Source organism: Mesoplodon mirus (assembly GCF_964341445.2).
Source record: "Mesoplodon mirus genome assembly, chromosome: 4".
NCBI lineage: Eukaryota > Metazoa > Chordata > Mammalia > Artiodactyla > Ziphiidae > Mesoplodon > Mesoplodon mirus.
The window spans coordinates 81,954,819-81,972,452 of record NC_138979.1 but is presented as its reverse complement, the minus strand read 5'-3'; the positions used below and the strand labels follow the sequence as shown (position 1 = coordinate 81,972,452).

At 46.8% G+C, this 17,634-nt stretch overlaps 1 protein-coding gene across 2 annotated transcripts in view; it reads left to right on the top strand.

Annotated features, from left to right (window-relative positions):
• The first annotated feature begins 4,814 nt into the window (after positions 1-4,814).
• The window catches only part of SLCO3A1 (solute carrier organic anion transporter family member 3A1), a 318,868-nt gene continuing 306,048 nt past the window's right edge, over positions 4,815-17,634 (top strand). For both annotated transcript variants that reach the window (XM_082618896.1, XM_082618895.1), the window contains exon 1: positions 4,815-5,190. In XM_082618896.1, the coding sequence (XP_082475022.1) occupies positions 5,011-5,190 (180 nt within the window). In that variant the 5' untranslated portion in view covers positions 4,815-5,010. The remainder of the gene's footprint in view (positions 5,191-17,634) is intronic.

Genomic DNA, 17,634 nt, shown 5'->3' with positions numbered 1-17,634 from the left:
TTGGCTGGAGATGCTCTGGGGCCCCCTAAACACTTTCAGTGCTGGCTAATTTCATGTGCCCACAGTTGCTGTCAGTACCCATCCTTAAAATACAAAGGTTGGAGTGCATTTTTCAGAGACTGGGAGCAAAGCTGGGATCTTCCCTTTTTCTGAGAGAGAAAAGTAAAAGCATGATGTCAGTGAAAGGGGCTGATGGGGACAAGGTCTGCTGCAAGAAGGGTGGGCACAGTTGCTGCTGGGGTGGAGAAGTGGGTCCCTGGGGAGAGTGCCTTGAAGGAAGTTTTCTATGAACCTGGACCTCTTCTGGGTTGTTTTCCTGTCCTAATCAGAAGTACCAAGCTTCTTGGCAGGAGGCCTGTTAGACCCTGAGCAGGACAAATGCTCCTTTATTTTTAAAGTAAGATACTCTCTCTACCCTTAAGAAGCTAGCAGTCTATTTGGATAAACACATTCTATTTACATAAATATCAATAGACAGTAGCAAATGATGAGCTACCCAAATACAATAATATTGGTACATGTTTGTCTTACTCCTTCTCCTTTATCTCAAAACTCATTTTCCATAAATATAACACAGTTCTAAAAACCAAGTTTTCTCATACCTATTCTTCAATTTTCATTAGTTTTTTTTCTTCTGTTTCTGCACTTGGATTTTGGATTCATCCTTTTTTAAATTGCATCCAAACTCATGTTTATCCTTTTAACTTCTTTGCTGAGTTTTAGGATATATTCAAATTAAGACATATAATTAAAAATATAGAACTAAGATTATAGAAAGCAGCAAATGCAGGCTATATGGTAGAAAGGCATATGGATCAGGCTAATTGGAAAGTGGAGGTGGGGGGGGGGAGAAAAACCCTGAGGAAGAGGAAATAAGCCTCAACTCAGCCCAAATATTAGTTTCAAGCCAGAGAAGTTGGCTCAGCCCCAATTCTATCCTTGGTTGAACACAATACATGATTGGTGTATTTTCAGAAAAAGAAAAGAAAAATCCATCCATAGGGTGAGGATCTAAGCATTTATTTTGCACTCCAGTGACAATCAGAAATCATTCTTTGCATTTATTTTTCAACTTTGTATTTGCCTGTGAACAAAACTGAAGCTGGCAAAACATGGTTCATGTGAATTACTTGGACAACAGTTTCTCCTTGTGTGGAATTACGTTGAGGCTGCTTGCTGTGAAATCCTGACACAGCCCAGTAACAGTGGAAGACATTGTCATTTTTTTTTCCATGTCCATGAAGTTAACCCACTTCTCTCCTACAGAAATGAATTGACGGTCCTTTTTAAAGTAAGGGAGAAAAGCTCTCCAAATCTTAATCACTAAGCATATACATACAGTTTATTAATATTTTAGAATCAAAAGCCAGTTTATCTTTCCATGTCACCCAATCTTCTTTATGCTTCAGATTTCCTGAGTACATTGCAGCATCTCAATGTTTGGAATACTTCTAACAGTCAGCAAAGTAAGGGCTCATGGAATCAGAGCCTCAGCTAGCAATATTTTCATCTAACTTAGAACAGTCACCTAGCCCAGAAAAGTAGTTGAGAGACTAAAATAATCCCAAGGGTTCTACAGTCATTCATACTGACCAGTTCTAAACCCATCATCCACCACTAGAGGGATAGAGGAATGAAAAAGTTTCCAGCCTAGAAATGGTGGCTAAACCATTTCTCCAAGGCAACATTCAAGGTCGCCCAGTTGGTGGGTTGGGTTTAAGCTCGTGTTTGCCTTGCTCATCACATGATGGTCAACTGTCCATTTCAGAGGCTGGTTGGAGGGGGCACCCCAGATCATGGGAGGCCTAAACTCTTTCTTCATCTCCTTCCTCCTTCTCCTAGGTGCTCCCCCAGTTTGGGGTGGAAAATGCAGGTTTTAATTCCTGACTCTAGCTGGCTGTGACCTCCAAAAAGCCACTTGCTGCTCTTTCTTTATGAGTAAAACGGGGTTAATAAGATCTGCTCTCCCTATTGTGAGATTTGAGTGAGACACAGGACATCAGAGCACTCTATCAGCAGTCACGTGTTGTACAGATATGAAGACAGTTACTATTTTTCTGCTGCTGACTCTGCACAGGAGAGGAGCCAGGCAGAAGCACCTGCTGCTCGTAAACCCAGCTCGTTATTCCTGGAACCCTCATGTACAGGTAAACAAAGGACGAGCAGGAAGGAAGAGAACTGAACCTGTTAAATTCCTTCTTTCTGACTGTCATGAGGCTAACGCCTGGTTGCCTTCAGGCCGACTTTGATTATTCTTAAGGCTTCAGGCACTGAATTATTTTCATGGCTGTGTACCATAAATTATAGAAGGAATCTACAACCCTAATCCAGAATCCTCTCTCTGACGGCAAAAGAGTTTGAGCTCTCTAAAGTCAGTTAAATTTTATGTGAAATAAATGGTTGAAGCTGAAAAAAGCTTGTCCCCCTTTTGGTCTGTACCTGAGGCAATGTAGTATAGACAAAGAGAGCTGGACTTGCATCTAAGTCCTGTCCCTTTTGAGCTGTGTGACACCGGGCTAGTATTCTACATCTCTGAGTCTCCATTTATAAAATAGGAACAATATGAGTCCCATCCTCCCCAAGAGACAGACCACTGGGTGATAAGCAAGATAATATATAGGGAGTTCAGAACTGGGGCTGTGATAGCAGACACCTTGGTTTCAAAGGCTGGCCCTGCCATTTACTGGCTATGTGTGACATTGGTAAGTTTAGTTAACATTTTTGGGCCTGGTTTCTTATTTGTAAAACAGGGCTAATAAGAGTGTCTAGTTTAGAGGATGGTTGTATGGGTTAAGTTGTAAATGTGGGTGAAGCACTTAGAACAAACGGTGCTTGGCCAGAGTCAGCACACAACAAACATTAGCTCTTGTTATAACAAAGTATGTAAATAAGACTCGAAGACTATACCACACTTTGGAAGCTATTTCAATAGCGACAGGATCACTGTTCAGAAACAAGTAAACAGTCTTAGCTCAGCTTTGTAGCTCACAGTTTTGGAGGCAGGGAAGGGAGGTAGCTCATCAAGGGTCTTCTCAGGAAAAAGTGATGAGGCGCTCTCATGATGCCAGAGTGATGGAGAGGACCAAGGGCATGAGAGGAAAGATCTCATAGAAAAGTTGGCTATGAGTGAGGGGAGGGTGTAGGGAGTAAGGGAGGGGCTGAAGTAAGGTGGTAAACTCTTGGGGAATGATATAGCTGATAATGACAGGAATCGGGGAAAATGGAAAAAGACCTCTGTGGTGGAAGCCAATTCACATAGGAGACAGCCCAGACAAGGGGAGGGGAGCATCTGAAAGGGACACCAAGCCTAGGGTGAGATCATGTGTGGAACCACAGGAGGATGCAGCAGTTTATATTTAGATGGTATGGCAAGACAACACCCCCTACCATTACACTATCCGTTCTCGTTCAAGTTCTTTGGGAGTAAGCAAAAATTATGGAAGTGTTAATTACTCTTCAATTTCAGATTTAAGCCTGCCTTAGTACACAGGCGCCTAGGAGCGTGGATCATTTTCTTAAACATGACTATTAAGGAAAGGCTTTTCAAATGATTGGTTAAGCCCCCACTGGACCAGGTGGAAGATGCTGAGCGCTTCCTGGTACTTGTCCAGTCCTTTCCAGGCTTCTCTGAGCTTCCGAAAGCTGTCTGCGGACTAGCAGATCCTGTCGGTAGTGCCTTGTGACACAAACTCCTGGTAATGATTATAAAGAGAGGCTGCCATGGGGCCTGGGCATTCAGGCCAAGGCCAAGGAAGGTGGCCCGGGCCACAAAGCTACGGGAGAGGCAGGGACCAAGGCAGGCCTGTGGCTAATCTCTTCCTGCTGGCTCCAGCCGCACGGCTACATCATTTTTGAGGATGGCCTCCAGGCAGATGACGGGCTGCACAAGGCCCTCTGCTGGGGTCGCTGCGACCCTGCAGCCACCTAGACACCGTGGCTGGGGGCACTTGATAATCTGTGCGGCTCCCGACGGGTTAATGGAACTTCTCTCTTGCTGCGCTTCCGTTCTTTTCTCTCCTTTCGGTCTGGGGCCTTTTAGGCACACACAGAGGCCTAGGGGAGCAGGAGCAGAGGCCAGCAGACTGTAGAAGCCTCGAGCAGCTCTGACCTCTGGCACCTCCCCAAGCCCCAGAGCGCAACATCCGTCCCCAGAAATACCCGGGCGGAGGGGAATGGAGCGCGCCAACCCTTTCCTAGGTACTCAGTCTTCTCTCTCTTCCTAGAAACCGCTCCTCCCCTCGGGTCTAGTGCCCCGATACCGGAGCTCTAGGTCCCCGCCCCTCGGGGGCGCCTCCGCACCCCATCTCCGCGGCCGGAGTTCCTCCTGCAATACCACCCAGTGTCCACGGCGGCGCCCCGAGCCCCGCAGCGCCATCTAGGGGCTGGGTACGGCCTTCCTCCCTCTGGGGCACCCCCTCCCTTACTCCGCAGGGACTCCCCCTCTCCCGCGTCCTTCGGGCAGCGGGACGCTTCCAGCCTCGGCCAAGGGGCAGCGCTTGGCGCCCCAGGCCGGTACCCTCGCACCTGCCCCGGGGCGCACGGGCGGCGAGGAGCGGCGCGGCGGGGGCGCGCAGCGGCGATCGAGGCCCGGGCCTCGCGGTAGAAGAAGGGGAGGCGAGGGCAGGCGCGGCCCGCGGGCGACGGGAACTGGGCGAGGGCAGCGGCGGGCAGCCGCCGGCGGCGAGGCGGCGGCGGCGGGCTGCGCGAGGAGCCCCTGTGATTGGCACAGCCCTAGCCGGAGGAGGAGGCGAGGGGAGGGCGGAGGAGGAGGCGAGGGGAGGGCGGAGGAGGAGGAGAAGGAGGAGGAAGGGGGCGAGCGCGGCGGCGGCGGCGGCTGCGAGGAGCCGTGCCTTCCACCCTTCCAGCCCCGGCAGGACGGGGGTGGCCGCCGCGGGCCCGGGGCGGGGACAGCACGCAGCCTCGCCGCGCGCACCTCCGCCCGGCAGCGGCCCCGACACCCGGGGCAAGCGGGAAAGCGGCGGCGGCGGCGGCGGCGGCGGCAGGGGAAGGATGCAGGGGAAGAAGCCGGGCGGCTCGTCGGGCGGCGGCCGGAGCGGCGAGCTGCAGGGGGACGAGGCGCAGAGAAACAAGAAGAAGAAAAAGAAGGTGTCCTGCTTCTCCAACATCAAGATCTTCCTCGTGTCCGAGTGCGCCCTGATGTTGGCGCAGGGCACGGTGGGCGCGTACCTGGTGAGTCCCCGTGCCAACTCCACCGCGGAGCCCCTTCCCCAGCGCGGCTCCCGGGTGTTCAGCTGACAGGAGGAGGGGGCAGCCCGGGCGCCGGGGGCAGGCGGGCATGACCTCCGCCCGGCGTGGAGGTTGGCTAGTGGTGCAGAGGCGGCCGCCGGGGGAGCTGCCGGCCCGGGCTGCTGAGCGAACCGGGAGCCGTTGGGACCGCTGATGCCCGCAGCTGCTCGCGCGGCCGGCGGAGGCTGGGGGGGGACCCGGGTTGAGCGGGCAGGTGGGCGTGAAACCATCCCTCTCCCGCCAAAGCACAGCCAGAGGGTGAGTCCAGGAGCCCCCCTGCAGAGGAAAGCATCTCGGTTTTCAGGTGACCTGCACATGGAAAGAAAAGCCCGTTAGCCTCTTGAGTCCTCGACTCTGCATTCCATCCTCCGGGAGAACAAATCCATTATGCATCATTTTCTCCGGTAGCTTTCTCCATCCGCCAATTACGGAGGGATTTAACAGTTTAGAGTAAAATGCGCCCAAGTGTGGCCCTGATCCGAGCCGGGGCTGCAGGGGTAATATTCCCACTCCGTATCCCGTTAGCCATCTCTCAGCGTCTGGGATAAAGTTACAGTACCTGGAGAGCAGCTGTGAGTTTGTGTAGTTTTTGCTACCCACTCTTAGACCTCAATTCCCCACCGTGGTCTCTCGTTCCCAAGGGGGTATTGCATCATTGTGCACAAGGTACATCGATTTCATTTGCCTTCTGAGGGGGGATTTTAATGTTCAAATGGTCAGGGGTGCATAACATACCAGAGGAAATAGCTTGTAATGACTCAGCAGTCAAATACCTACTTTACCCGCCGTCTCCTGCCCCGCGCAGGTGGTCCCAACTTGGGTTTTAGAGAATGCACTTCCAGACCCAAGTACGGTCCTGACTAAGCAGGATTTTTCAGAGTGTATAGTAAGACATTACTTGGCCACTGACCTGAAACTGAAATCAAATGTCATAGATTTTGAGTGTTAGTGAGCAAGTTTGATGGAGATAGAATTGGACAAGGTTTTGGCTGTTGGAGAACTACATCCTGCGATAGAACCATGCTCTTTCTGATGGTACCATTAATCCCTTCTTCCTGGCCTTGGGGTGCAGTTAATGAGGGCCAGTCTCTGGGTGCCCTGTACCATTCATAAACAGCCTCCTAAGAATTGGGACTTGCTGTCAGGGGGAAGTACAACCAGGCTTGGTCTCTTGGTGTGGGATAAAGTCAGTTATGTGGTTACAAGAGAGGGTTGCTCAAATTCAGCTCGGTTCCTGGGGTGACAGACTTACAGGGTTTCTGAAAATCAAATGCATTTTCTTTGCTCCTTGTCAGATGAGAGGCATTTAAATCCCTGTTACTGGCTGCATCCATGATGTGCATGCTGCCGGTGAACCCTGTAGCCAAAAGCACATTTTCATTTCTGTTTAGATTTTTGTTTTATAAAATGCACTTGTAGTTCGAATACATAGTTGCAGACAGTACCTGTGGCCTTCGGAGTTTTGGAATTAGGGGATGACCGTGTCTTGGGGGGGGTCAGTGCATCAGAGTGTCCTTGGAGGGAATTTGCCCATTAAAATATTAAAATAGAGACATGTATTACTAAGATGCAAATGCACAGTAATAAAAATACATGTAGGTCTGTACTGTAGCATGTACAAAGTGTATGATACCTAACCAGGGCTGTGTTTATCAACAGCTGCCTCCAGTTTTTAAGTTTTTACCTCAAACCAATTTTGTTCAATAGAATGGATTATTCATGTTCTGTATAACAGTATCTAATGTTGGCAAAAATTGAATTTTTTGAAGTATACAGAGTGTTATGGGTTTTGGAATTTGTGGACACAGATTTGGAAGATCACCGTTTACAAATAAAAGGTTTTACATCTTAAAAAAAAAACACCATCAGAACTTTTCACACCATGAATGATAAGGCATGGGCTTGGTTTTAGCTTGCAATGATTTAAGGGTTTTGGAAAGAAAGGAATCTGGGCTTCGATCAGATAAGTGGCCGAAGCCCCTTTAGAAAGTTAAGAATTAGAGGGCTGGTGGATGTTACAGGCAAGGCTGGCCCCGGGAGATAGGAAGTAGACTCTGATCCCAGAATGGCTGAGTGGCAGGCAGAGGAGGAATTGAGTCCACCTGGTGGGGATCTCCCGGCATTTCCTGTCTGGGCTAATGGAGAGCCTGGTTTGAGGGGTAGGGTAACTGGAGTCAACAGGTGACTGGCAGAAAGCAGATGGAGGCCTAGGAGAGGACGGGCTTAGGAAATTGAATGCATTGTTATTACTTAGAGTGGAGGCATCAGGTGCTCAGGCCTGTGCCTTACTCCGCCGCTCTTGGCTCTCCATCGCCATCTGAACCTGATGAAAATAGTTTGCTTGTCAGGGTTGACTGAATCGGCTTGCCATGGGTTTTGCTCTTTTGGGCCTTTTGGGAATTTTCTCTTCATCTGTTATTTGGGAGGTAGAATTAAAAGTTTGTTGTTTCTTCAGTGATGTGAGACTTCTTTATGGCTAATTTGAGAAGGAAACATTGCAGGATGTTCCCAGGAAAGGCAATTTTCTCCATTCATGGTGGTTTTCTTAAGAAACCTGAGAACCTGTGTTTGTAGGCCATCACACACACAAGGTCCATGTGCAAGGTGTGTTGTATGGGATCTTTACACTGGCAATCAGCCTGCCCCTCTGAGGAAGCATTTTCAGATACCTGATGAAGGGCACACCTTGAGGCCCTGCCAACACTGCTTACTTTCGGGGAGAGAAGGGAGCTTGCACATTCTCTGCCTATGACATTACTTCCTATCTGAGTCCCAAGTCCACGTAGTAGCTACCTTATTCTTTCGTCTTTCCAGGTGCCATTGTTTTCATATGAGGAGGCTTCATTTCATTGCTCCGTTTTCTTTCTGAAAAGACAGATTCCCTAGTGTCTTCGCTGACACTGGTATAAGCTGCCCAACTGCAGAACTGAATTAGAAGTTGCCTGTGATTTGAGAAGCAACTTTGAAGAGCTGGACTCTGTGTGTGTGTGTGTGTGTGTGTGTGTGTGTCTGTGTCTGTTTCCCCTCAAGAACCAGCCCAAACTCAAGGTAGATCTATATAGGAGAAAGCCAGCAATTGTTAAGCTAGGCAGGGGACCGGCAACTTTTGGCCTGGGTGCTGGGGTCTCCTGGGGAAATACAGAAGGACTTTGATCCTGACACCTAAAGTTGATGATGATGATAATATAGATAAGGTGGCCTGGGTGCAACCTGGGCCAGCTGTGGATTCTGAAATCTCTTACCCTTGCCAGTGTTTTAACTGGAAATCTTGCTTCAGATAAGACAACAGTCACAGAGATGGTCTCTTGTAGTCACTTAAACTGCCTGACTGGCTAGGAAGTATTTTTTTTTTCTGCCTAAGAAGAGGGACCAACACTTCCCTGGTGGTCCAGTGGGTAAGACTCCACGCTCCCAATGCAGGGGGCCCAGGTTCGAAACCTCGTCGGGGAACTAGATCCCACATGCCTGCTGCAACTAAGAGTTCACATGCTGCAACTAAGAGCCCACATGCTGCAACTAAAGATCCTGCATGCTGCAACTAAAACATGCCACAACGAAGATCCCGTGTGCTGCAATGAAGACCCAGTGCAGCCAAACTAAATAAATAAATAAGTATTTAAAAAAATAATAAGTTGATCGTCACTGTGTGCAGAAGAGAGAATGCAATTTAATTTTCCTCTACTTGGATCTTTGCTTCTGGTGGCTCCAGTCTGCCCTGACCTACTTGCAAGGATGTAACACCTGCTTAAGTCTTGGGCTGTTTGGAGAAGGCACAGGCATATGGGAACTGCACAGAGAGAAAGTTGTTTTGTGTGCACTTGGTGTTTGGGGGAGACCCACTGAGATATTCCAGGCCATTCACTGAGGGTAGCCCTTCCTATAGAGGTTTGTGTGTGTTCTCAAATGAGTGAGGACTGGAGGTGATAAGGATGTGTGCAGGAAATTAAGACCTCGGGGACCTCTGCGCTATTATGGATGAGGCTCAATTGCAAACACATTTGAATTTCCTCAGGATGAAAACTTAAAAAGGCCAGTTTAGTCTCTGGGTGGGGCACACAGGAGGTTCCTATGAACCAGGAATAGGCATGTCCCTATCTTTTTTTTTTTTTTTTTGCAGCTTGTTATTAAAATAAAGTTTATTTTTTTAATTGAAGTATAGTTGATTTACTATTTATTAAAATAAATAGTTTATTTTTATTGAAGTATAGTTTATTGAAGTATAGTCTAGCTTTTATACTTATTAAAATAGTTTATTTTTAACTGAAGTATAGTTTCAGGTGTACAGCATAGTGATTCAGTTATACATATATATGTTATACATACATATATATATATTCTGTTTTCAGATTTTTTCCCTTATAGTTATTACAAAATATTGAGTATAGTTGCCTGTGCTGTACAGTAGGTCCTTGTTGTTTATCTATTTTTTATACAGCAGTGTGTATATGTTAATCCCAACTTCCTAATTTATCCCCACCCCACCCCATTTCCCTTTGGTAACCATAAATTTGTTTTCCATGTCTTGGAGACTCTGTTTTGTAAATAAGTTCATTTGTATCTTTTTTTTTTTTTGAGTCCAAGTATAAGCGATATTATATGGTACTTGTCTTTGTCTGACTTCCTTCACTCTATTTAGAGTTATGTAAAAATGAAGTCTGAGGTTTTGGTGACAATGTAAGGAGACGAATGACTGACTGTGTCAACAAGGTTCCATCTCACTGCTTTATAGTCACTTTGTTTCTAGGCTTGAGAACATTCAGTGGGCTTGCAATTAATGGCTGAGGTGAAACAGCTGGATTTGTTCTTTTTCTGTTTTTTTCCTAAAGGAGCATCATTTTGAAGATGTTTTTCTGTTTTTCTTTTGCATATCTAACCCAGAAGCAGACAGCTGAGAGACATTTTTAAAGTCCTTGTCAAATTAGTATGATGACTAAGGCAACTGTATTTTCTTTAATCAAATTATTTTACACACTTATGGTTACTCAAAGTGACAAATTCCCTGCCATTTGCATAATTACTATATAGCCCCAGGTAGGAAGAAATAAAATTACCCTGTTTTTTTTTCTTATAGCTTAGTTGAAAATGTTTAGCTAATAATCATTTAGGGGAAAAAATTGTTTCTGAAAATTCCTTTCAACCAGCTTTGTGTACATACCTCAGTTTCTGTGGAGGTTTCCTCTTGTGTGTTTAGCAGTCGAAGAAATGGAATTAGTTGTGAAGTGAGCAAGAGCTCTTTCCTGAACTGGGTAACTCTCCCCATTTCAAATTTAGATACCTTACAAAAAGGGTGGCCCAGAGGCCTCTCCACAGCGGCCCTGCCTTGCTAATCAACCACTCAGCATTTAAACTCATCTTCTTGCGGGCTGCCCGAATGGTGTTTTTCTCTATGAGGCTGCAGAAGTTTCCTCTAGTTACCAAGGCCACCTGAGCAAGAGGGTCTGTGACTTTCTCTTGCTCATCTTATTAAAGCAAGCTTGGGGGTGCTGCCTTGTCCAGGGACCAGGTTCACTTAGTATACTGACTGGCCAGGCATGAGTAAGTGTAATGTCGCAAAGTCGATGAGGATACAGCTGCCTTTCCTATAGAAGTAGGCCTGGAAAAAAGAGAAAAATCTGTGAATGTTATTGGCTGGTTGCAGAAAGAGAGCAAAAGTTGACATTGGTTTCAACGTCTGTGCCAGGCCTCCTGCAGAGGCTGTGGGAGCCACAGGGACTCATGCTGAGCTGCCCATGGTCCTTGGATTCTGGGGGTCAGGGCCCGCCAGGTGACTGGGCAGGTGAGTGTGTACGAGGTGCTGAGCCCTTGCTGCGGTGGAGAATTAGACTCTGGACCAGCGCCATTTCTCCAGTACCTTACTTCCAACTTAACAAACACGTTTAACTTGCACAGATTTAACTGCACACACCACTGAATAACCATGTTCCTGTGAAGTAGAGTCAAAATACTTATCACTTTACTCACCTGTATTTTGTCATACATGTTCCCTATTATATTCTGTGCATTTGTGTGCATTATCTATTTACATACATGCTCTTGTAAAGAGTTACATTCACCAAATATAGTATGTTGTCCTTTTGTGGGGGGGGCGGTTAAGGGACATTCAGTGGTAATTCTGACTATATGGTTCCTATGTGGATTTATTTTATTTTATTTTTTAAACTTAAAAAATTTCTTTTTTGGCTGCACCTTGCGGCATGTGGGATCTTAGTTTCCTGACCAGGGATCAAACCCGAGCCCCCTGTGGTGGGAGCGTGGAGTCTTGACCACTGGGCCACCAGGAAAGTCCCCCATGTGGATTTAGAACCCAGTCTACAGGTGAAGAATTGTCACCTGTATTTTATTCCCTCTCAGAAATGCCGTTGGTAGTTTGTAGGCCAGGACGACAGCATCCTTGTTCTTTGAATTTAGTTTTGCTTTCTGTTTCTCTATCTGTAGCTGCAAAAGAGATGATACACAGGAAGAAAAGTGGAATCAGTGACTTCGGTTCATAGGATAAGTGAATTGATGTGGTTCTAAGACACTTGTGTTTGATATGACCTAAGTGCTTAGGTGTTTATATGAGATGCAGTATTGCTTAATGATTGGAACTCTAAGTTAATGGTTAAAATTCCCAGGTGGAGAACAGCAAGCACCCATGGCAGCTCTGACTTATTAGATGAGCATCAGAAGACCCAGGATTCATTCCTGTGTCTCCTCTTGCCAGCTCTGTGAGCTTGGGCTGATTACTTAACCTCTCTGTGCCTTGGTATTTAATTTTAAAACTCATAGTGTTTCTGTGAGGGTTAACTGAGTCGGTACATCTAAAGCACTTTGATACTCACATGTGGTGAGTACTCTATAAATACTAGCTATTATTAATAACAATAACACGGTTATACATATTTACATAAGAGCTATGTAGCCCCAACCAATGAGAAATAAAATTATTTCCATCAAGCTTTGGTCTTGGTTTAGTGAATTGTACATTCAGATCATTTCCTAGTTTGCTGTGCATTTTGTCTGGGAGGTGAAAAGTTTTTAAAAGCAAGAAGTACTAATAAATAAGTTGCTAATTCTGTTTCTTCCCTTGTTATAGATAACAGCAATCCATTTCATCTTAGAGATGTTATAAAAATTACCAGTCACGTGGGAGAGGAGCCCACTCTAGTAATAATTCTGTGACCATTTACAGTCAGTGGGTACTTTGAGGTGGGTAGAGGAGGGACAGCACACAGACGGCTGGGAGGACAGGTGTGCTGATGCTTCTCTTTGGGAGGCCCTCAGGATCTTTGCTCTGGGGTCTGTGGCCACAGGGTGGAGAAGACTGGGTAGGTCTTCTAGGTTTGTAGGCAGCTGAGAGGCAGGGAAGAGAGTGTTGGACATAGAGTCAAAAAGACCTAGGTTTGAGCCTGGACCTGTTCCTTACGTGCTTCCGATGACTTGACTTACCTGAGCCTCAGTATTCTTATTGGAAAAATGAGGATGCTGATAGAGCCTGTCTCAAACAGATGGTTGAGAGATTTAAATACAAGGACACGTGAAAGAGTGCTGCTCATAGGGTGCAGTGTTCAATAGTTGCTTTAACAATAATGGTATAACCCTACTGGTTGACCTTGGCACAGCAGATGTCCCTTCCAGGGACTCGAGGATTTGGGGTATTGTGTGTAGCCTGGGCTCTGTTTCCTAAATTGGAGATCTGCTTCTCTGGATGAAAAGTGGCCACTTCAAGGCAGCCTGGGGTGTCAGGAGGGGGCCCGGGGGACATACGCCGTGGACGTATGCTACCCTCCAGGCAGCCTTGTTTAAGATGTGCGAACTCAGAGTTCAGCCTGGTTGCAGGGAAGGGCTCAGGTCCCGCGCAGCACCCACTGCCTTCACCTTAGTCCTCTTGCAGTTCTAAGCAGAGCTCAGATGCGCAGTTGTGGGCAGTTCCCTGATCTTGGTCCTTTTTAGTTTCTCAGAAGCAGAGCAAGCTCTCAACAGTCTTGCTGCCCATTCCGCGGATTCGTCCATCTTGGCTTAGGGCTTGTGGGGATTGTTTAGGAGGATACCTTCTGCACGCGCCACTCTCCTCCCATCAGTGGTTTTAGAAGCATCTTTCCTTCCCCTGTCCGGTCAGTGCAGTCCTTGGGAAGGATAGGGCATGAACTGGGCCCTTCTCAGTCCATCAAGCTGCAGTGTGTATTTTAGGTGAGTTCTTAGGTTCGCGTTCAAATGCCAACAGGCTTCACAAGAGAGGACATGCACATGGAGGACGCCAATTACCAAACCCTGGTGGCTCTGTCGACCTCACTGAGGAAGGAACCTGTCCGCTTCTTAAAGCACTGAACTTTCTGCAGCCACAGCTGTGGAGTGAGCGAGCACGGGGAGCCTTCTTTCTGGGTGTTTCGTGATAACATGTAGAGCGGAAATGGCCCACTGGATGTGGGCAGAATCTCCGCCACTGGCTCTTTATTTCAGTTCTTCTTTGTGGCTGAGTTGAGCCCTTCTGAAAAGGGAAGCCCTTTCTGACAGACTGTTTAGTTGCTTGCTCTTTAGTGGAAATGATGGTAACCAACCCAGCTATTTCTTAAATGACCGGACATTCCTCTCCAAGCGGGGAAGAGTTATTTCACTGTCTAAGTTAGGAGAGCTGGACATTAGAATTTTCCTGGACTTAAAACAAGAGTCTCATGTATCCCTTCCAGTCAACACTCATCAGAAATACTTAAAAGCAAAAGGCAACATAGGTTGCTGTAAGCCCTACTGTTTGAAGGGAGGGCAGGGGAAAGGTGTGAGCCCACTCTTCCCCTTTGTCTTCATGATTTCCACCATAAATTCCCTGGCAATAGCTCTTTAAGTACCTGCTTCTTCTGGGGATGTCATATCCCACATGGCATCTTAAGTTACCTGGTAACAGAATCAAAGAGGGTACTGACTATAACGAGGGGGTCTTACTTCCTTAGGGTTGGCTTAGGTTGAAATCTTTGTCGTGAGCAGGCTGTGGCCTCAGACCCATCCAAGCAGGCAGTGGGTGTGACCGTTGCATCACTAGGATGTGGCAGGAGGTCTAAGCTCTAGGCAGTAGTGTGAGTCCATTCAAAAGCCTGGAGTATGCCACCGGCTCTTCTGTCTGTGCATCTGTCTGTCTGTCCATCTGTCTATCCATCCACACTCCCTGTGGGAGTTCTATCTATACTATGTGCAGATTCTAATTTGCCTGGCAGGTTGCCCTTTGGGATGGGTGTCTGGATAATGAACTTGGCTGTCCAGGTAACCCTTGAAACCTCTTCTTGGTAGGTCTAAAGCCTGTCGTGGCTGTCACTTCCTAGCCATCTAAGCCCTGGGCTGTGTAGTGTTAGCAGAAATAGGAAGTTGAGCAGGCTTTCGACAAACAGCCCTGGTGAAAGTAATGGAATAATATAGAGAAGAATAGCCAATTCCTTCCTACATCACTGTTCACATGACCACAGGAACCCGAGGAAGGTAAAAATGAAACTTTCACCTCCATTTCTGCACTTGCAAGGTTGGTGTAGGGAAAACAGTGTCAAATGGTGTTTTTCAGTTAAAGACTATTGTAAAATGTTCTTGCAAATGGTTATTGTCTTTCCCTTCTCCTCCACCTTTGGAAAATGTTTATGTAAAATAAGCAGCCTCCTTCTAATTGTTGGCTTTGCCCCCCTCCCCCTTCTGGCTGCAGTTCTCCCATCCTCAGCTGATTAGAATGAGAAATTACCACCTTGAATATAAGCAAGTTGAAATTGGAAAGCTGCCCTCTAACTGATTATGTAGGCTTGAAAATACTGTACCTGAAATCTCGTGTTTAAGAATTCCCTTAATGAAGATAAAAATCTCAAAGCAGCATGGACGCACCTGTTTTCATTATGTCAAATTCAATTATTGTGGTGCAACCTGTAAAATAAAGAATGGTGTTGATTAGTTCATATCTCCGTTGGCTTTTTGGGTCAGAGAATTGTTTGAAGTACAGCCACAGAGCCACATAGAGCTTAACCCCCTGGAAGTTGGCCGCCACTGCTTCAGCACCAGCACCCCCTTCTCTCCAGGGGTGCACAGGCTCAGCCTAGGTCTGTGGTCACCACAACTCTCAAGGTTGTAGAGGGCAGGCGTCCGTTAAGGTCGGCTTTAGAGATTGCTCATGCCAATCAGTGGGACGTCCGGGAAAATTGCTCTTAACCATGATGGGCTTTATCCTTTGGCCATTGCATTTCCTGAAGCGCTGCCCTGATGGGACTTGGGATGTCCTTTGTCTCGTTTTGCATAACTGGCATGTGTTTCAACATGGCACATCACACCGTCCTCTTCTCAAAGCCATACATGCGTGGGGTGCCCAGCACAGCATGCTACATGGTCCATTTCAGATTTCCAGCCTCCTGAATTATAGACAAGGAGCTTATTTTCTGGCCATGGTATGCACTGGGGGGAAAGGACTTTAAGGGAATGAGACCAGTTGAAATAGCTATAGAAGAGCTTCTATAGAGAGGTCTGTATACAGACGTCTTGCAAAAAATTTAGGACAAGACTCATGATGGATTACGTGGCATGTTTGTTGCCTCCCCAGTGCTGGTAGACACTATGTTTGTTACGAGGCTTAATGTGCTAACAACGGGTTTTTCAGCCAGTCCAAGGGAGGATATATTTTCGAAACAAAAGAAGATAAATTAGTGCCTTCCCTTTACCTTTGCCAATCCGTGGAGATGCGTACAAATAGATCAAAAAGTCCTGGAGCAGTTTTGCAGCTTTGCAGCCTGCAGTTGATGAGAGCAAATGGGGAGGTCTGCCTTGCTGCAGCCGGGCTCAGAGTGGCACGTGCAGCCAGCAGCACTTGGGCTAAATCCAAAGGCAGCCCGTGGAACTTGTAAGATGCACAGGTGGGATTGGCCTGCACTGGGACTCCCTTTCTTACGTCTTTCTAAAGATTACATTGTGGAAGCTCTATGCTTGTTGCTTTCATCTTCAGCAAAATCAGGGCACAGAACTAAGTAACTTACCTAAATGTGCTCCAGAGCTGCCCACATTAGCCAGCAGTTGTGAGCAGGTCAACAGGATGAGTTTTATTTTGGGAAATAATGATTAGAAACATATATAAATAAAAATAAGGTTTTGGTGAGTGCTGGGAAAAAAATCACTCATTTCTCTCACTGGCTTTTAAAACATCCCTCCTTTTTTTTTTTTTTTTTTTTTTAAATGCAGTGTTTCCTGGTAGGAAACACTATCCTTAATCTAGTAAACAGATAAAAATATATACATTTATATTTATCTGTCTTAATCTAGTGAACAGATAAAAATATATGTGTTTATATTTATCTGTCTTCTGATACTTTGAATTTCATTGGGGAATGCTTTTGTTACCTAAAAATAATAGTACCAAGGCAGCAATTAAAAATAACCCCAGGGCTCCTCCCAAGACCATCAGGGAGATGATTCCATGTGACAAGTGAAACACTTTAGATCCCCCTCCCCTTACAAAAGAAAGCTGAGTGTTCTTGCGTTGAGGTCTGTCGCCTTTGTGATTGCCTTTCTCTTTGTGCCAGCTGAGCTGTGGGGGTCAGGCTGGTCAGCTCAGCTCTGTCGCCTCCTGGTTGCTCATTAACTTTATTCCTGCCTCCGTCTGCTGATCCCTGACCCCAACAGTGCCACGCTTCACCAACCCTGGCAGGATGTCACAGCCAGATCTGCGAGACCCCTGTGAGGGTGTGCTCCTGGAAGTCCAAACCCAGACCGCTGCTGAGTGGAACTCTATGCCAGGCTTTTGCCACGGGCGCTGATTTTTTGTTTGTTTGTTTTGGCCGTGCCCCGTGGCATGTGGGATCTTAGTTCCCCGACCAGGGATTGAACTCGTGCTCCCTGCATTGGAAGCGCAGAGTCTTAACCACTGGACCGCCAGGGAAGTCCCCCACGGGCACTGTTAATACCCTTCTTCCAGCTCCTCCTTTGCTGGCTTCCCACCATCCTTATTCAGTGGAAAAGGCAGGTGAGCCCTTGCCTCTTACAGGCTCTAACGATCCAATCCCATCCTTCACCACGGACTGCGTGCTAATTCTTGCTGTCCTGGACCAGTTCTGAGCTTATTATATCGTATTTAAGAGTGGAAGTGGGGGGAGTTGCCCCTTCCTATTTATTTAAACCTTTTCCTAGGTGGGGTTCGTAGGGCAGTAAGGTCATTCTTGAACATTTTCGGTATCTCTAATGTTAGACCAAAATCGGGTTATATTTTCTACCTTAGATATATAGAGATGTGACGTGTGTAAACAGAAGGTGACTTTCACAGTATTCCTTGGGTTGGGAGCTGGACTTGGACCCGGAGGTGGGAAGATAGATGAATGTAAATGTGTTTCTCTGGGTGTTTCTGAAGGAAGAAACTGGGTGTGTTAGTCTGCGGCTGCCATAACAAATCACCACAAAGTGGGT